Source organism: Scyliorhinus canicula, chromosome 9, assembly GCF_902713615.1.
Source record: "Scyliorhinus canicula chromosome 9, sScyCan1.1, whole genome shotgun sequence".
Classification (NCBI taxonomy): domain Eukaryota; kingdom Metazoa; phylum Chordata; class Chondrichthyes; order Carcharhiniformes; family Scyliorhinidae; genus Scyliorhinus; species Scyliorhinus canicula.
The window spans coordinates 89,409,888-89,430,308 of NC_052154.1; the positions used below are offsets into that span (position 1 = coordinate 89,409,888).

Genomic DNA, 20,421 nt, shown 5'->3' on the forward strand with positions numbered 1-20,421 from the left:
TGTTTTTACTCTCTCCTGAAAACTTGATGGTAGCAGCGGGAGCGGAGGCCGAGGCGGGAGGCCCGAAGCCAGGGCGCGATGGAGGTGAGATGTCCCACATCAGATGGCTCCCGCCTAGAATGTGGTAAGAAGACTGAGCCCGGTCCCAGGGAAATTCTGGAGGTATACAAAAAAAAGAGAAAGAAGTTTTAAAGAAATTTGAGATTGAAGAAGGAAGGAAGAGTGAGAAAAAGGAAAAATAATAAGCCGTTAAAGGATGCGAAAAGCAGCGTGAAGGAAGGGAGGGAACGCGGGCTCGCTGTTGAATGAGAAGACGAGCAAAAGTGCTGACAAGATGGCGGAGGCTGGACCGCATGGTGGGGCCGCACTACTTAGAGTGGAGAGGATGACCGAGTTGATGGTGGTGGAGCTAGAAAAGCAGTTTGCGAGGCACATGGAGGCTTTGAAGAAGGAGGTGGCGGTCAACATTGAAATCATTGGTGGAGGAGGCAATCGCCCCGGTGCGAGTAGCTGTGGCAAAGACATCGGCCGTGGTGAGAGAGCTGGCCGAGAAGATGAAGGAAGTGGAGGAGGCCACGTCGTAGCACAGCGACCAGTTCACCTCGATGGGGGATGAGCTGCGGAGGGCGGTGGAGGTCAACGGAGGGCTCCGAGCAAAGCTTGAGGACTTGGAGAACCGCTCGAGGCGGCACAATCTAAGAATTATGGGCTTGCCCGAAGGGATAGAGGACCCAAGGCCAACAGAATACTTCGCTAAGAAGTTGGCGGAGCTGATGGGGGAGGGGAAGAACCCCTCTCAGTACGAACTGGACTGAGCTCATCGGTCGTTAAGGCTGTAGCCCAAAGTGAATGAGCTGCCAAGAGAAGCAATCATCTGTTTCCATAAGTACTGCATGAAGGAGAAGGTGTTAAGCTGGGTGAAGCAGAAGCACGAGGTGCAGTGGGATGGGGCCGGAGTTCGGATCTACCAGGGCTTGACGGTGGAGTTGGCAAAAAGACGAGCGGCATTCGGGTGAGTGAAGGCGGTACTGTGCAAGAAGGGGGTGCGATTTGGTATGGTATACCCGGCGAAGCTGAGGGTGATGTATGGTGCCAAAGACTTTTATTTTGAGGCGGCTGAGGCGTTCGTGAGGGCAGAAGGCTTGGGACAGACGTGAGGAGCGGAGCTGGAAGAGAGACTGTGGACTGTGATTGGGGAGCTGGAAACTGTATAAATGTTATAACTTTCTGTTTACTGATGTGTATTGTAATTTACTTCTCTTCACGTTGTTCCAGAGTTCAAGTTATTGGTTGGGTTGATTGGCATTCTGTGTTGCGACGGTTATATCTTAGTTTAGTGAATTGTGTGGGTTGGATTGTTGCTTTTGTTTTTTCTTCCTCTGGGACTGGGTGGGAGGGGACGGTATAGTGTGGCGGGGGGGGAGCCACCCGTGCTAGCTAACTAAAGTCGGCTAGTGAACGGAGGTGAGAGGAGGGCTGTGGACATTGGAGCCTGGTTAGCAGGTTTCGATGGGCCTACGAGGCAAGCGAGGGGGAGGGGAAGGGATTGATGCTGGGAGATGTTTTTTGATGTTAATAATGGATAAGGGCGGGTGAGGCTCATGGGGCAGGGCCCGGTGGTATGATGATGGTGGATGAGAAGGGTTGGCGGGGGGGGGGGGGGGGGGGGGGGGGGGGGGGTTGGTGAGAGACCCCCAGTTAGGATAGTCATGTGGAGCGTGAGGGGGTTAGGAGGTCCGGTCAAGGGTGCTTGCGCATCTTAAATGTTTGAAAGCCGATGTAGCAATGCTGCAGGAGACTCACTTGAGGGTGAAGGACCAGGCAAGACTTAAAAAGAGCTGGGTTAGTCAGGTGTTTCACTCTGGACTTGACAGAAGGGCTCGAGGGGTAACGGTAATGGTCAGCAAAAGAGTACGTTTCCAGATGGAGAAGGTGGTGGCAGGTCAGGGGGGTAGATATGTGATTGCGACAGGGATGCTGGAGGGGTGGTTCGTGGCGCTGGTAAGTGTATATGGCCCCAATTGGGACGATGTGGGATTCACAATGAAGGTGTTTGGTGCCATCCCCGACTTGGACACATACAAACTGATAGTTGGGGGGGGGGGGGGACTGGAACTTGGTGCAGGAGCCAAGGTTGGACAGGTCACGGCCGTGCTCACTGGTCCCATCAGGGGGGGGCGAAGGCGTTAGCTGGGCTAATGGTGGAAATGGAGGAGGGGGGGTGGACACTTAGAGACTTAGAGATTTCTGCACCCTAGGGAGCAGGAGTACTTGTTTTTCTCAGCAGTCCATAAGGTATATTCGCGGATCGACTTTTGCATGGTGGGGAATGCTTTGTTGGCTGGGGTTAAGGGATCGGAATACTCGGCAATTGCAGTGTCAGATCGTGCTCCGCATTGGGTGGATATGGTGTCGGAGAAGGGGGTAGCGCAGAGGCCGGGATGGAAGTTAGATGTGGGACCAAGTGTTCGGTGAGAAAATTGAAAAGGTAATTAAGGAATATGCAGGTTTCAACTGTACGGGTGAGGTGTCAAAGGCAGGCGTCTGGGAGGCTCTAAAGGCGGTGGTGAGGGGGGAAGTGATCTTGTTTAAGGCCAGGGTGGACAAAGAGGAGAGGTTGGAGCGGCAGAGGGTAATAGATGAGATGTTGGAGGTAGATAGGAGCTATGCAGAGGATGGGGACCCAGCAAAGCAGGAAAAGAGGAAGGAACTGCAGGCGAGCTTTGACCGACTATCTACCAGGAAGGTGGTGCGCCAACTGAGACGGGCAAGAGGTGCAGTTTACGAACATGGAGATAAGGCGGGGTGTCTGTCAGCAGGTCAGCTCCGGAGGGAAGCAGCGGCAAGGGAAATTGTGCAGGTGAGGGATAGGGCAGGGAAGTTGGTGGTGGCGCCGGATCTGATTAACAAGGTTTTTGAGGAATTTTATGAGAGGTTGTACAGGTCAGAGCCACCCGGGGGAGATCGTGAGATGCAGGAATTTCTAGATGGGTTAGAATACCCGAGGTTAGGGAAAGGGGACAGGGCCACATTAGAAGGAGTGATAGTGGAGCAGGAGAGAAAGGATGCGATTGGGATGATGCAGTCGGCTAAGGAGGCAGGGCTGGATGGGTTTCCGGTGGAATATTATAAAAAATTCAAGGATAAGCTGGCACCCCTGATGGTGGGGATGTTTGAAGAGGCGACAGGGAAGGTGATGTTGCCAGAAACTTTGGGGCAGGCATCGATTTCCCTGTTGCTTAAAAATGATAAGGATCCGATGGAGTGTGGGTCGTATAGGCCCACATCACTTCTGAATGTGGACTCAAAAGTATTGGCGAAGGTACTGGCGGGTAGGCTGGAGGAGTGCCTCCCAAAGGTGATAGGTGAAGATCAGACGGGGTTTGTAAGAGGGAGGCAGCTCTTTTCAAACGTTAGAAGGGTATTGAACGTCGTTATGGCACTGGCAGAGGGGAAGAAAACCGAGGTGGTTGTGGCATTGGACGCTGATAAGGCGTTTGACCGGGTAGAATGGGGGTACTTGATGGCAGTTCTGGAGCGGTTTGGGATTGGACCAAGATTTGGGAATTGGGTAAAGCTACTACATAAAGAACCGAGGGCGAGTGTCCGCACAAACAACATCAGCTCATGATACTTTTCTCTCCACCGGGGTCTAGGCAGGGATGTCCTATGTTCCTCCCTGCTGTTTGCACTCACAATTGAGTCATTGGCCTTGCATTAAGAAGTTCGGGGGTATGGAAAGGAATAGTCTGGGGAGGGGTGGGAATCTATACAAGAGTGAGTTTTTTGTGGTATCTCGGCTGGGTGTGGGGGCAGGGGTGAGGGGTGCTGCCATTCCGTAGGGCAGGGACTCACTTTAGGTACCTGGGGTTGCAGGTTGCCCGCGAGTGCGGGGGGGCTCTGCAGATACAACATTTCTAGTTTGGTGGGGAGAGTGAAAGCAGATCTGGAAAGGTGGGATGGTCTCCCTCTGTCACTGATGGGTTGGGTACAGGCGATTAAAATGAACGTGTTGCTATGATTTCTGTTTATTTTTCAATGCCTGCCGATTTTCCTGCCAAAGGCTTTTTTCAGAGATATTGAGGGAAGGATTATGTCATTCATATGGGGAGGGAAGATGGACAGAGTTAGAAAGGTGCTACTACAGAGGGGAAGGCAGGCAGGGGGTTTTGGTCTTCCGAATCTGATGTATTACTACTGGGCGGCGAATGTGGAGAAGGTGCGGAGCTGGGTAAAATGGGTTGATTCCCAGTAGGTCAGAATAGAGGAGAGTTTGTGCAGGGGGTTGGGATTGAAAGCACTAGCAACAGCGTTGCTCCCGATAGCCCCGGATAAGTACTCAGGGTGTCCGGTAATAATACCGTCATTGAGAATTTGGAGGCAGTTTTGCCAACACTTCGGGTTGGGGGCATGGTCAAGGGAAATGCCGATTCGGGGGATCCACAGATTTAAGCCAGGGAGGTGGGATGGAAATTTTCGGAAATGAGAGGAGAAGGGGATTAAGACACTGAAGGATTGGTTTCTTAGGGGTCGGTTTGCAGGATTGAAGGAGCTGGAAGCGAAGTATGGGCTGGAGCAGGGAGAAATGTTTAGATACATGCAGGTTCGAGATTTTGCTGGAAAGGAGATACAGAGCTTCCAGGAGGAACCGGCCTCCACATTGCTGGAGGAGGTGCTGATGACAGGGGGACTGGAGAAGGGGGTAGTGTCAGCGGTCTGTGGAGCTATTTTGGAGGAGGAGAAGGCACCGCTGGAAGGGATCAAAGCAAAGTGTGAGGAAGATTTGGGAGAGGATATGGCGGAGGGGTTCTGATGTGGGGTGCTCCGAGAGTGAATGCCTCCACCTCGTGCGTGAGGTTGTGGCTGATATAGCTGAAGGTGGTATACAGAGCACCTCACGAGGGCGAGGATGAGCCGATTCTTTGAAGGGGTAGAAGATGTGTGTGAACGTTGCGGGCAGGGCCCCTCTAATCACGTTCATATGTTTTGGTCCTGTCCAAAGCTCGAGGATTACTGGAAGGAGGTTTTTCGGATAATTTCTAAAGTGGTGCACATGAAACTGGACCCGGGTCCCCGGGAGGCCATATTTGAGGTGTTGGACTAGCCAGGATTGGAAACGGGTGCGGAGGCAGATGTTGTAGCCTTCACCTCGTTGATCGCCTGAAGGCAGATCCTGATAGGATGGAGGGCAACCTCTCCCTGGCGTGGCGGGGGGGATCTGTTGGAATTCTTGACTCTTGAGGAGGTTAAGTTTGAAGTGAGGGGAAGGATGGAGGGGTTCTACAATTCATGGGCATTATTCATCATGCACTTTCAAGAACTGGATAACATCGAACATTAGTTGGGGAGGGTGGGAGGGTTGTGGGGGGGAGGGAGGAATGGGTGTTAATGGTGGCCACGGGTGATTCCTGATTCCTTTTTGTCAATTGTTTATGTGAACGTGAGGGAAAATGTTTTGGGTTTGGTGGGAGGATGGGATCGTTGTTATCGATATGGGGATTGACATATTTGTTCCTGATTATTCTTTAGTACTGAATATGGTTTATTGTTGGTGGGTGTAAATTTGGGAGAAAATGCAAAAAAGGAGGAGAGTAAAGAAATATTTGGAAAAAAAACATGTTTAAAGTATCATTAGCAGAAACCATAAGTACTTGGCACTTCTTTGCCTTGTTCAAATAAACATTAAACAATTGGCAAAACATATGAGAAATAAAGCTTGAGCTATCAACCAGGCAATGTTTTCCTTTCTTTGCATCTGTTTCAACAATGTAATGACAGTCTGGGCTCTCTGCCAAACATACAAATTGGGGAGACAGTTGAGTGATTGGTTTTTATGCAACACTTCTATTCAGTCCACAAGTGTGACCCAGAATTTCAAATTCCCTGTAATTTCCATTCTCTGATCAACTCCAAATCTTTCCTTTCTATCCTTGGCCTCTTGTATTGTTCCAGTGAAGCATACCACAATCACGAACACCACTGTATCCTTTGATTAGGCACTTTGCAACCATCAGGCGCAACATTGCATTTAATAATTTTGTACAATAACCTCCCTCCATTTTTTTGGACGGGTTGTTTGTGATGATTCTGCTTTCCCATTTACTCTTTTCTGCGTATATCTTTTGTTTCCTTGTTTATCACATTGTTATCTTTTCTGTCTTACACTTGCCCTATCACATCCTTTTGTCACTTAATATGTACTACCTTCCATCTTGTTCCATCCTACCTGTTTGTTCTTTCCTCCCCTCCCCATTTTCCGATGATGCTTAAAAGCTGTTGGGTCTCTAAGCAAACCATTACCAGTTCTGATGAAAGGTTTTCGACTTGAAACACTGAACTCGCTGGATCTTTCTCTGTAAAAAGAACCCTGAGTCATGCGATATGTGCCCTCTCACTCAGCCTGTCCAAACCCATTGAAGCATCTCTGCATCCTCCTCACAGCACACCTTCTCACCCAACTGGGTATCATCTGCAAATTTGCAGATAATAAGCAGTCCCCATGAATTGTAGAACCCTTCCTTCATCCCCCTTAGTTCAAACTTCACCTTCTCGAGAGTCAAATATTCCACTAGATCCCTCCGCCAAGCCGAGGTATAGGGCGGAGAAGCTGACCTCCACCCCAACAGGACCCATCTCCTGGCAATCAGCGAGGTGAAGGCTAAAACCCGCCTGCAGCCTTGGCTGGTCCGACAACCCAAAAATGGCTTTGAGGGGCCCTAATTCTAAGTTCACGTGCACTACCCCCGAGATTACACTGAAAACCTCCCTCCAATACATCTCCAGCTTTGGATAGGACCAAAATATATCTACATGGTTTGTGGAGCTCCTCCCACATCGCTCACCTATATCCTCCACTTCCTCAACGAGTCGGCTCATCCTTGCCCTCGTGAGCTGCACCATATACACAACCTTCAGCTGTATCATGCCCAACCTTGCGCAGGAGATGAGACATTCACCCTCCAGAGCACCTCACACCACAAACTGCCTTCCATAACCTGCCCCAACTCTTCCTTCCACTTGACTTTGATCCCCTCCACGAACACACCGTCCTCCCCAGAAATCCTCCCATAGATCGCCCTTGTCCAAATCATTAATATATCATGTGAATAGTTGAGATCCTAGCAAAGATCTCTGCGGTCCCCCACTAGTCACTGCCAGCCAATCAGAAAATGACCCACTAATTCCAAATACTTCTTCCTGTCTGCTAACCAGCTTTCTATCCATCTCAAGACACTACCCGTAATTCCATGCACGTTAACTTTACATAGGGGCAAGCTGAAGGGGTTGGATTACGAGGAGCGGTTGAGTAGACTGGGACTGTACTCGTTGGAATTTAGAAGGATGAGGGAGGATCTTATAGAAACATTAAAAATTATGAAGGGAACAGATAGAATAGATGCGGGCAGGTTGTTTCCACTGGCGGGTGAAAGCAGAACTAGGGGGCATAGCCTCAAAATAAGGGGAAGTAGATTTAGGACTGAGTTTAGGAGGAATTTCTTCACCCAAAGGGTTGTGAATCTATGGAATTCCTTGCCCAGTGAAGCAGTTGTGGCTCCTTCATTAAATGTTTTTAAGATAAAGATAGATAGTTTTTTTGAAGAAAAAAGGCATTAAGGGTTATGGTGTTCGGGCCGGAAAGTGGAGCTGAGTCCACAAAAGATCAGCCATGATCTCATTGAATGGCGGAGCAGGCTCGAGGGTCCAGATGGCCTACTCCTGCCCCTAGTTCTTATGTTCTTATGTTCTTATGTTCTTATATATTTGTGTGCGGCACAGTGGCACAGTGGTTAGCACTGCTGTCTCACAGCTCCAGGGACCCAGGTTCAATTCTGGCCTTGGGTGACTGTCTCTGCAGAGTTTGCACTTTCTCCCTGTGTCTGTGTGTGTTTCCTCTGGGTTATCCAGCTTCCTCCCACAGTCCAAAAATTTGCAGGCTAGGTGGATTGGCTATGCTGAATTGCCCCTTGGCATCTAAAAGGTTAGGTGGGGTTACGGGGATAGGGTGGACGCATGGGCTTGGGTGGGGTTCTCTTTCCAAGGACTGGTGCAGGGTCGATGGGCCAAATGGTCTCCTTCTGCACTGTAAATTCTATGATATTAATCTACTATGTGAGACCTTGTCAAAAGCATTCTGAAAGTCTTAAATAAACCACATCCACCGGTTCTCCCTGGCCAATTCTATGAGTTACATCATCAAAAGAATTCTAGTAGATTTGTCAAGCATGATTTTCCTTTCGTAAATCCATGCTGATTTTCTGATTATGCCACTGCTTTCCAAATGCTGAAATCCTTGATAATCGACTCCAGCAACTTCCCTACCACCGACATTCGGCTCACTGGTCTATAGTTCCCTGTTTTCTCTCTACCTCCCCTTTTGAATAGCAAGGTTACATTTGCTACCCTCCAATCTGTAGGAACCATTCCAGAGTCCAAAGAATTTTGAAAAATTACCACCAATGAATCTACTATTTCTCGGGCCACTTCCTTAAGTAGTCTGGGACGAAGATTATCAGGCCCTGGAGATTTGTCTGCCTTCAATCCTATTAATTTCTCCAAAACTATTTATTTACTACTGTAATACTAATTTCGTTCAGCTCCTCACTAAAACTTGTGTGTCTCAGAACTTCTGATACATTATTCATGCCTTCCTTTGTGAAGACAGAAGCAAAGTACGAATTTAGTTCCTCAACCATTTCTTTGTTCTCTGTTCTGAATTCCCCTTTTTCTGACTGTAAGGGGCCTACATTAGTTTTTATTAATCTTTATCTCTTAAGATATATAAGATAATGAACCCATATGAATATTAAAATGACCTCAGTTAGTAATTTGTGCAATACTGAACTGCACATCATAAGAAGGATGTTGAGGTGATAGAGAACTGCAGCAGAGACTGATGACGATTCCAGCTGGAATGAGCAAGGAGAACAATTAACATCTGGTGGTTGCCATGGAGTGAATGGTTGCACAAAGGACAGCTCTGGCTCGAAGGCATTGGTTTCGACAGGAAAGTGTAGCTGAAGGTGTGGAGGAGAAGTTCCCCCCCCCCCCAAGCCGTCAGTAGCATGTCTGTTCGTCACCAGGCCTGGCAGGAAAAGGTTAAAGACCTGGAGAGGACCTCTGGTGCAGTAGCAATTGGGAAGATGGCGGAGGATGAAGGGTTGTCGTAAGTTGGAAAACCTCAGATGAAGCAGTTGATTGCGTTTATTGGCGAAGAGTTCCGCAGCAGTGAAAGAAGATGCATGAGGATCGTTCGAAGGCCATTGAGGGAGCGGTCGCGCCCCTGAAAGGATCGATGGAGAAAGTTAAGAAGTGTCTGGAGGCACAGGGGCACAGATCCAGGAAATGGAGAAGATTATGTCCGATCATAATGATCAGGTGATGGTATTGGAGGCGGAGGTGAGGCACCACTTGTAAACAAAGACATCTGTGGGGAGGGTGGGGTCCACGGGGACCCGTTTGCACAGACTGAGGAAGGAAAGGTGGGGGAAGGAGTGGAGGGGCCTTCGGGCAGGAGCTGCCACTCTGGCAAGTGAGGTGGGGAGGAGGCCCGGGGGTTTGGGGGGGAGGGGTCGGAGGGAGGGATGGGGGTGAAGGTGGATGTGATGTGGCAGTGCTGGAGAATGAGCTTGATCATTTGTGGAGAAGGGAGTCAAATCAAAGTAGGTAGAATTGGAAGTGAATGATGGCGGACAGTAGAGAGGAGTGGAGATGCAAGCCTCCGGGAAGGTTTGTAACATGGAATGTACGGAGACTGAACGGGCCGGTGAAGAGGTCTTGGGTCTTCGTGCACTTGAGGAGCCTGAAGACGGGGGGTGGTCGTTCTGCAGGAGCTGCACCTCTGGGTGAAGGATCAGGTCAAGTTGAGAAAGAGATGGGTGGGTCAGGTTTTCACTCTGAACTTAATTCAAAGTTACGGGGGAGTGGCCACAATGCTGAGCAAAACAACAGTGTTTGCAGGGGCCGAGGAGGTGTGAGGTATGTGATAGTGAGTGGGATGTTGGAGGGGACGCTGGTGGTGCTAGTTAATGTTTACACGCCGAATTGGGATGACGTGAAATTTGTGGAGAAGGGATTTTTGGAATTGATTCCAGACCTAGACATTCATCAGTTGATTACGGGGGGTGATTTTAACTGTGTGCTGGATCTGAGGGTGGATAGGTTGAGCCCTAAGTCAATGGGAAGGTTGAGGATAGCGAAGGAGTTGGGAGGGTTTATGGAAAGGATGGGAATGGTGGATCCGTGGAGGTTTAGAAACGCGGGGGAGAGGGAGTACTCCTTCTCGCACATATACAAGGTATACTCTAAAATTGACTTTTCTGTAGCCGAGCAGTGTTGGTGGGGGTGGAGTATGCAGGAATCGTGATCTCAGACCATTGATGCACCATGAATTGGACTCGAGTCGTGAAGTGGTTCCAAACAACAGGCTTTAATACACTAGATGTGTGCCTGGCAGTAGACGTACAGAGAAAGGCCGACTGCCAGCCGGTAGGGGTTCTTATATCCCACCTCGTAGGCGGAGCTACCAACCTCAGCCAATCGGCGGGGAGTCACATGACTAGCCTCAGCCAATTGGCAGAGAGGCACATGACTTGCCTGGGCCAATGGGCAGAGAGTCCTCAGCACCAATGGCAGCTTGGTTCTAGGGTACCGTAATTGCCCTAGTCATACTACCACAACCATGTACCGCAATGATTGGAGGTTAGATTTAGCTTGAGGCAGGAGCAGAGGTCGGGATAGAGGTTGGATTTGGGGCAGACAAGGGGCTCTGAGAAGGTGCGGTTGGTGATCAGAGCTGAATCAAAATGGGAAGGTATCGGTGGCCACATTTTGGGAGTTATTGAAGGCAGAGGTTCATGGAGAGGTTATCTCGTTCAAGGCACACAGAGGCAGGAGGAGGAGGGAGGAGTATGGATGATTGTTGGACGAGGTAGCCGAGGTAGACAGGAAATATTCGAGTGCCCCCACCGAGGAGATGTTGACAGAGAGAAAGAGGTTACAGGGATAGTTTGATGACGGGGATGGCAGTGGGGCAACTACGGAGGGCAAGGGAGGGGTGCAGCATGAATGTGGAGAGAAGGCAAGCCGCATGCTAGCCCATCAGCTATGGAGACAAGCCGCGTCCACGGAAATTCTGAGGGTACGGACAGGGAAGGGGGAGGTAGTGTCGGAGCAGGGGAAGGTTAACGTGGCGTTCAGGGAGTATTACAAGAAGTTAAATAAGGCCGAGCCAGTTGGTGAGGAAGGGGATAGGGGGCATTTTCTGGATGAGCTGGAATTCCTAAGGCTGGATGAGGAGAGGAGGCAGGCACTGGAGGAACTGCTAAGGCTGAGAGAGGTGTGGAGTCTGCACGTCCTCCCCCTGTGTGCGTGGGTTTCCTCCGGGTGCTCCGGTTTCCTCCCACAGTCCAAAGATGTGCGGGTTAGGTGGATTGGCCATGCTAAATTGCCCGTAGTGTCCTAATAAAAGTAAAGTTAAGGGGGGGGTTGTTGGGTTACGGGTATAGGGTGGATACGTGGGTTGAGTAGGGTGATCATGGCTCGGCACAACATTGAGGGCCGAAGGGCCTGTTCTGTGCTGTACTGTTCTATGTTCTATGTTCTAGGTGATGGATAGCATAAAAGGGATGAAGTCGGGGAAGGCCCCAGGGCCGGAGGGTTACCCGGCGGAGTTCTATAAGGAGTTTTCGACAAAGTTGGCATCTCATTTGCAGGGGATATTTAACGAGGCGCTGGAGGAAGTGGATGGGCTACCAGAGACACTGACCCAGGCGTCGATCACGCTAATCCCGAAGAAGGGGAAGGACCTGTTGGAGTGTGGGTCATATCGGGCCCATTTCACTGCTAAACAATGTGAAATTGTTGGTCATGTTAGTGGTGTGGAGGATGGAAGAATGCATTCTGTGGGTGGTTGTAGAGAACCAAACGGTTTTGTAAAGGGCAGGCAGCTTTCCAGTAACATCAGGCGGTTATTAAACGTGATCATGACCCTGTTGAAGCGGCAGGTGCCAGAGGTGGTGGTCTCTGTGGAAGCGGAGAAGGCTTTCGACCGGGTGGAGTGGTGGTACCTGTTTGAGATTATGGGAAGGTTTGGGTTTGGCCCGAAGTTTGTTGTGTGGGTGCGTCTGTTGTATGTGGCTCCAGTGGCGAGTGTACGGACTAATTAGATGAGTTCACGGAGCTTTGGGTTGCACAGGGGAGCAGGGCAGGGGTGTCCGCTGTCGCTGCTGTTGTTCATACTGGCGATAGAGCTCTTTGCGATGGCCCTTAAGGGGTCATTAGAGTGGCAGGGGATTGTAAGGGGTAGTAGGGATGTCGCTGTATGCAGACGACCTGCTGCTGGTCATGCCGGACCCATTGGAGAGTATGGGGAAAATTATGGACATATTGGAGAGGTTTGTGGACTTCTCGAGCTATAAGTTGAATGTCGGAAAGAGTGAGGTGTTTCAAGTGAATGTGGCGGGTTGGGGAGCCAGTTTGGAGCCAATCTAGGGGCATTGCCATTTAGGGTAGCCAGGGACAGTTTCATGTGTTTAGGGGTTCAGTGATGGAGGAGTGGTCGACGATGCACAAGCGGAACCTGACAACGTTAGTGGAGGAGGTTAGGGAGAATTTTAGGAGATGGGATACGCTACACCTGACATTGGCAGGGAGGGTCCAGGTGATCAAAATGAATGTTCTTCCAAGGTTCCGGTTTGTATTCCAGATCCTCCCGACCTTCATCCCGAAGGCCTTTTTCCGGAAACTGGATGCAACGATTTCAGAGTTTATATAGGCGGGGAAGATATCTAGGGTGAAGAGGGCCCTGCTACAGAGGCAGAAATGGGCGTTGGCACTAGCAAACGTGTTGCATTACTACTGGGTGGTGATTGTGAATAAGGTCAGGCGGTGTGGGAAGGAGAGGGGTTAGAGTGGATTAAGATGGAGCAGCTGTCTTGTTGAGGTTCAGCCCAAGGGCCATAGTGACGGTGCCATTTCCATTGGCACCAACGAGGTACACAGTGAGCCTAGCGATGCAGTGCACGGTGTGTGGAACCAGTTGAGGAGATACTTTAGGATGGAGGGGATGTCGGTGCTGACACCGCTGTGTGGAAACCATGGATTTAAGCCGGGGAGACGGATGGCGTGTATAGGAAGTGGGGCTGCTGAGGGCGACGGATCTATATCAGGAGGAGAGGTTTGCAGGTTTGGAAGAGCTGCGGAAGAGGGTGGAACTGCCGAAGGGAAGTGAGTTTAGGTATATGCAAGTGAGGGACTTTGCGCGGAAGGAATGGAGAGGGTTTCCCAAGCTGCTGGAGTAGACCCTGATGGAGCAGCTGCTGCTCCCAGATGTGGAAGGGGGAGGGTAGGAATGGTGATGTGTATGGGTGGTTGGGGGAGCCAGGTGGACCGCAAGGGTGAGGATTAAGGAGAAATGGGCGGAGGAGCTGGGGGGGATATAGGATGAGGAGTGAGGTGATGCGTAGGGTAAATTTGACCTCTTTGTATGCAAGGATGAGTTTGATTCAATTTAAGGTGGTGCATAGGGTGCACATGACTAGGGCGAGGATGAGTGAGTTCTTCCAACGGTGAGTGTGAGAAGTGTGGGCGAGAACCAGCAAATCACACACGTATGTTCTGGGGCTGTGTGAAATTGGAGAGATACTGGGAGGGGGTGTTCTGGATACTATCAAAGATTGTGGGGTGGAGGATGGGTTCCAGACCCAATAATGGCGATTTTTGGGGTATCGGAAATATCGGAGCTGAGGAGAGCCGATGTTGTGGCCTTCGACTTTCTTGTTGCCCATGGATTCTGTTGGAATGTCGGTCGACAATGCCACCATGCATGGCGCCCTGGCTGGGGGACAAATACGACTTTCTCTGGCTGGAAAAGATCAAGTTCGAATTGGGATCAGTGGAGGGCTTTGAGACGTGGTGGGGACTGTTCGTGACCATGTTTGGCAAATTGTTCGTCATGGGGGGGGGGGTGGATAATGTTTTTTGATTTATATCTTTGTACTTTTGAATATGTTTGGAATAAAATACATTAAATAAAGAAGTACGAAAAAAGCTTGAAAAGTTAGGTAACTTTTGATTTGACCAATACAAATTATGGGGCAATGTGATAGGATTCCTTATGATTTTGGTACATCTGACTGTTTCTAGTAGTAGAGGAGCCATGAGTACAAATTTAAATGTAAGAGAATTAGAATTCAGTGAGGATAAACCTAATCCTCTTCTGCAGTGCTTTTACTTTTTGCATATGTTGCTTGCTTCGGTAATAATTCTATTTTGTAAATAAACCTGACTAATGGTTATTCTATTGGGGAAAGTATTGTATACAGTTGATGTAATTTGTCTTCTGAGGTCATGTAAAATGCAGTGCAATCCTACATGCACCACCATCTTGTGGCAAGCTTCCAATAAAAGGGTAGATTGTTTGCCTGGTGACCTGCTGAATATTACTCTCCAAATGAATCAAATTTCCATTCGCAGTTATCACACGGACAGCATGATGGCAATGGGAGGCATGGTGTCACAGTGTTAGCTCTGCTGCCTCACATCAGGGATGCGGATTCAAATAATACATTGGGTGACTGTGTGGAGTTTTCACATTCTCCCTGTGTCTGCATGGGTTTCCTCCGGGTGCTCCGGTTTCATCCTACAGTCCGAAGATGTGCAGGTTGCGTGAATTGGCCATGCTAAATTGCCCCTTCGTGTCCCAAGATGTGCCGGTTAGGTGTGGTTGCGGGAACGGGCAGGGGAGTGGGCCTGGATAGGGTGCTCTTTTGCTGGGGCATTGCAGACTCGACGGGCTGAATGGCCTTCTGCACTGTAGGGATTCTGTAGGGTTAAACCAAGAGAAACCAAGCGATGGTGGACCTCCGCAGTGGTTTGCTATGCAATGTGCATCTGCTGTGAGAGACAACGAAATAACACTTTCTTATCTTCATTTTAAAATATGCACCGTTCACTATCATTTTGAAACAAGAAAAGCAGAACGCATAAATTTGCAAGTAATATTTCTGCAGAACTTCTGATATCAGATTTTCTGAACAAAAACATGTTACTCTGCAGCAGAGATAGATGAACATTGAGGAAGAAAAAAAGTTGGAGGAGAATATCAAAGTGGGAGAGAGGGCCGACGGATTACCAAATGGTAAAATTTAAAGGGAGAGTCAAAGACCTTGCTGCGTATGTGTACAGGGACACTATATACAAGGGTTGAAGCAGCCTGAGCCACTAAAACTGCAAAACTACTCACTGAGCCTACCATACAACCTACAGAGCATGCGTATATTCATCAGCAAAAAGGACCACAGGACAAGTGGCTCCAATCTCTCTTGCTGGATTCTGATAGGAATACTGTTATAAACATCCACAATTTCAGTCATTTTTTGGGGAAAAACATAGCAGCCCATAAGCAGACAAGTGGCAGGCAGCTTGAACTATGTTGAGTATGCTTTACTCCGTAACCCTGCACTAATAATCTCCGGTTATCTCCAGTTTCTTGCTCTTGTACAACATAATATTTAATTTACAGTGGGGCTGATTTTTTTTTCATTGTCTTACAGACAAGCTGAATCCTGGTGAAGCGAGTACAAGATGGCTGCAAGCAATGTGGAAGTGCCTGATCGGGCAATACAGAGCACCTTCAAGATGCCAGAAGGATTTAAAAGCAAGGTGGTGGAACCTGCCAATCCAAAAATGGTCACTAGAGAGGTGAAAGATGTTAAGGTATGAACAAAATATACACTTTTTTCTGACTGTGTTGTGCTGAGATGGTGATCATGTCACTCGCACCTCCACAAGGTCCTGGAATGTAGTTCATTATTCCAGAATTAGCTTGAGGAGAGAGGTCCCAGCCTCTGAGGAATTCAGATGGTTGTCTGGGAGTAACTACAATTGGCACCTTTACTGCCAACAATGTCTCCGTGACTCTACACCGGCAGCTGGCTGGGCTGTCAGTTTTGAATGCTTCTTTTTGGCCTATCCAACTTGTCATGAAAGTAGGGAGGGGATAATGGCAAACTCTTTTTATGTCAGTGGCAAACGGACTTTTGGCTCTCATCCATATTTTCCCATCCTGCTCGCAATGACGCCCACTGCTGATAGGACTGGAAAACCCCACCCAAGCAATCTGTTATTTTTCACGTACATGCTGTGTCAATTCATGTTTCTGCAAACTATAAATTAGATAAGTTACATACACCCCCACAACTGAAGAGCTGACATTTATAAGTAAGACATATTGTGGAGTTTTAATTACCTATGTTTTACATTTATGAATTCCCAACTCCTTGGGCTCGATTCTCTGATGTCACGCCGGTTGGGAATAGCGGGCCCCGCCAGTTTTTCACGCGACACCGGTCCGACGCGCTCCTGCTATTCTCCGAAATGGCCAAATCTGTTCCGTCGTGTTCCGCGCGCCAAAACCCGTAGAATCGCCCGATGCACCCAAAATGGCGATTCTCCAGAACCCCCGCTATTCTCCGGCCCGAATGGGCCGAAGTCCTGACGCCATGACCCCAGTTCACGCCGTCGCCGTCCACACCTTTTTAAAGTCATCAGCCAGTCGTGCTGGCTGTCGAGCAGTGAGAAGGTGAGCGGACCATCCCGGAGTCTTCGCAAACTGGGGAAGGCACCCCCAAAAATGCAGTGGCCAGTTGGGGGGGAGGGGGGGAGAGTGAGTAGTTGGAGGGGGGGGAGGAGAGAGTGGGGGGGGGGGGGGAGAGAGCGAGTAGTGGGAGGGGGGAGAGAGCGAGTATTGGGGTAGGGGAGAGAGGGAGTAGTGGGGGGGAGAGAGGAAGTGAATAGTGGGGGAGGAGAGAGGGAATAGTGGGAGGGGGGAGAGAGGGAGTTGTTGGAGGGGGAGAGGGAGTAGTGGGAGGGGGGAGAGAGGGAGTAGAGGGAGGGGGGAGAGAGGGAGTAGTGGGGGGGGGAGAGAGCGAGTAGTGGGAGGGGGGAGAGAGGGAGTTGTTGGAGGGGGAGAGGGAGTAGTGGGAGGGGGGAGAGAGGGAGTAGTGGGAGGGGGAGAGAGGGAGTAGTGGGGGGAGAGAGCGAGTAGTGGGAGGGGGGAGAGAGCGAGTATTGGGGTAGGGGAGAGAGGGAGTAGTGGGGGGGAGAGAGGGAGTAGTGAGGGGGAGAGAGGGAGTGAATAGTGGGGGAGGAGAGAGGGAGTTGTTGGAGGGGGAGAGGGAGTAGTGGGAGGGGGGGAGAGAGGGAGTAGTGGGAGGGGGGAGAGAGGGAGTAGTGGGCGGGGGAGAGAGCGAGTAGTGGGAGGGGGAGAGAGCGAGTATTGGGGTAGGGGAGAGAGGGAGTAGTGGGGGGGAGAGAGGGAGTAGTGAGGGGGAGAGGGAGTAGTGGGGGGGAGAGGGAGTAGTGGGAGGGGGAGAGGGAGTAGTGGGAGGGGGGAGAGGGAGTAGTGGGGGGGAGGAGAGAGGGAGTAGTGGGGGGGAGAGGGAGTAGTGGGAGGGGGGAGAGGGAGTAGTGGGAGGGGGGAGAGGGAGTAGTGGGAGGGGGAGAGAGGGAGTAGTGGGAGGGGGAGAGAGGGAGTAGTCGGAGGGGGAGAGAGGTAGTGGGGGGGAGAGGGAGTAGTGGTGGGGGGGGGAGAGGGAGTGTTTGGAGTGGGTCGTCCACCCCCGGATGCAACATCTCAGCCCCCCTGCCATGGCAGGACGGTGATGAGGACACAGCCGCTGGTTGCCCTGTGGCTGATGGGCACAGCCCACTGATGCACCGGTGAGGAGGACGTTCTTAACTGACCATTGGACGCAGAAAGTGACTAGGGGTTAGTCTGGCCGTGCGTCAGCAGCGCGACCAGGCCACCGGGACACACAGGTGTCCGGTGGCAGGCGGCTGCCGAGATGTCGAATAACCTCCGTCTAACATGTCGTTTCTCTGCCTCCCACCACCCTTCTGTAGGTGACCATAATGTATTCGAACAGAACGGCGATGTTCAGCGCAGTGGTTGGGCCGCTGCACTGCAGTTGGCAATCCAGCAACGTCCACAGCGACACCCCACAGTGGATGCAGATGCAGGGGCAGCTGCAGCAGCAGAGGGAATGGCCGCGGAGAGGCCCTTTCGTCGCCGTACAGGCCGCAGGCGCTCATGGCCAGTATGTCCAGGGGATGCCGAGGGGAACATTGACCCCCAAACACTGAGGACGGCACAGAATGCGGGCACTGATGTCGAGCAGCATTGGGGAGAGGAGGAGGAGATACTGATGGTGGAGCCAGGGCGCCAGAGGCGACAATCGAGGCCTAGGGTGTACCGTGCCCGGATCTCTTTTGAGACACTGCCGGACATCACCTGCAGGAGGAGACTCCAGTTCAGCAGAGAGACGGTCGCACATATCTGCCACCTCGTGTCGCACCTCTCCCCACGTGGAACGGGAGGAGGACACGCGATACCGGTTGCCGTCAAGGTGACGGTGGCACTTAACTTTTATGCTACCGGCTCCTTCCAGTCTCCGAGTGGGGACCTATCTGGGATTTTGCAGGCATCGGTCCACAGGTGCATCCGGGATGTGATCGACGCCCTGTTTGCCATCGCCGACCACTACATCACCTTTCCCGACGACCGAGCAAATCAAGAAGCACGAGCCCGTGCATTTGCCAACGTGGCCGGGATACCGATGGTCCTGGGAGTGATTGATGGTGTTCACGTCCCCATGCGCCTGCCTGCAGGCAACAGGGAAGTGTTCACTAACAGGAAGGGGACATACTCCATGAACATTCAGGTGGTATGCGACCCTCACATGAAGATCATGCACGTGTGCGCAAAGTTCCCTGGGAGTGTGCATGATGCGTACATTTTTACGCAGTCATTCATCCCTGCTATGTTTGAGGGACAGCCCCGGCTGAGGGGCTGGTTGCTGGGCGACAGGGGTTTTCCACTGAGGTCTTGGCTGATGACGCCCATACGGAGGCCTCAGACTAACGCAGAGACCCTTTACAATGAGGCCCATGCAGCAACCAGGGGTGTGGTGGAGCGCTGCTTTGGTCTGCTGAAAATGAGATTCAGGTGCCTGGACCGCTCCGGAGGGGCCCTGCAGTACCAGCCCGACAGGGTCGGTCGCATTGTTGTGGTATGCTGTGCGCTGCACAACATTGCAATGCAGAGGGGAGATGCCCTGGTGGAGGAGTCGGAGGGAGAAGCCACTGGCAGTGGTGCCAACACGGAGGAGGAGGAGGAGGAGCTGGAAGAGGTTGGTGGTGCGTCGGGCGCAGCACACACGCACGACCAGTGTGCTGGTAATGTGCAAGAGGCTGCACGACTGACTGCTGGGACTGGGCCATGGCGTTTTGGGACTGGGCCATGGCGTGCTGGGACTGGGCCATGGCCTGGTGAGACTCGGCCAGGGCCCGTAGCGCGCCGGCAGTGTCATGTTGGCTCTGGCGCATTGCTGCCTGTGAGAGGGCAACCCTCTCCAGGGCCATGGATGACGCGTGCACGTGAAGCCCAACACCTTGCATAACCTGACCCATGGCCGATACCGTTTCACCCATTGCCTGGACCGCGGACGCCACCCGTGCGGTGTCGGCCTGAGTGGTTGCCATGAGCGGCACCACTCCCTGCTCCTGGACCCGGTTTGACTCCTCTAACTGCGTCTGCAGCTGCTGGAAGACGGCCCTCATCCCGTCATTGTGTCCCTGGGTTTCAAAATGCATCGGCTCTCCAGGTGGGTCAAGTAAATCCAGGAACCCGGGAAATGTCTGGGCGCCAGCTGGTTGCTGGGCCTGGGCTGCCCTCCGACCATACAGCCCCTCGGCTGCTCCGACCTCCACCTGCTGTACCGGCTCGGCTGTGTGGTGCACACCAGACCGTGACCCAGGAGCCTCATCACTAAATTGCCCAACCGAGGTGAGTGTCTCTGAGATGGTGGATGGTGTGAGAGACAGCAGTGCCGCAAGCTCTAGGTCCTCGTCCGTCAGAAATTCAGGAGTGTCCTGGTCCCAGTCATGTCCCAGCGCAGGGCGCACGCGGCCCATGTATGGTTCAGCGTCAGGTGAGTCCGTTGACTGCGTCGCCGTCCTCTGTGCGTCTGGGTCCACTGACCCCGTCCTGTCCTGTCTCACAGCCCGACCTTCGGGCAACGCAGAGCCATGAAAGTCGTCACTGTCCGTCCTCTGTACGTCCTGCTCGAGAGTCCCGGATTTGGAGGATGGCACTCCTGGCCGACCTCCTGCCACCCTCTGGCGTGCGACCCTGGGTGCGGTGGTTGTCGTGGATGGTCGCCTGTGTGTGGCACCAGACGGCCCTGGACGTTCGTCAGCACGCCCTGGAGAATAATACGGGATTAGTTAGACACGCTCGGCCGGGCGTAGGATGGCCCAGTGGGTAGAGTGTGAGGGGACAGAGGATGGGGGGTCCAGTGGGTAGAGTGTGAGGGGACAGAGGATGGGGGGGTCCAGTGGGTAGAGTGTGAGGGGACAGAGGAT

At 51.6% G+C, this 20,421-nt stretch overlaps 1 protein-coding gene across 1 annotated transcript in view; it reads left to right on the forward strand.

Moving 5' to 3' along the window:
- Nucleotides 1-20,421, forward strand: part of hydin (HYDIN axonemal central pair apparatus protein) — a 1,231,368-nt gene that overhangs the window by 8,555 nt on the left and 1,202,392 nt on the right. Inside the window, exon 3 of the mRNA XM_038807144.1 lies at nt 15,552-15,714. Coding sequence (XP_038663072.1) covers nt 15,583-15,714 — 132 coding nt within the window. The 5' untranslated portion in view covers nt 15,552-15,582. The remainder of the gene's footprint in view (nt 1-15,551; nt 15,715-20,421) is intronic.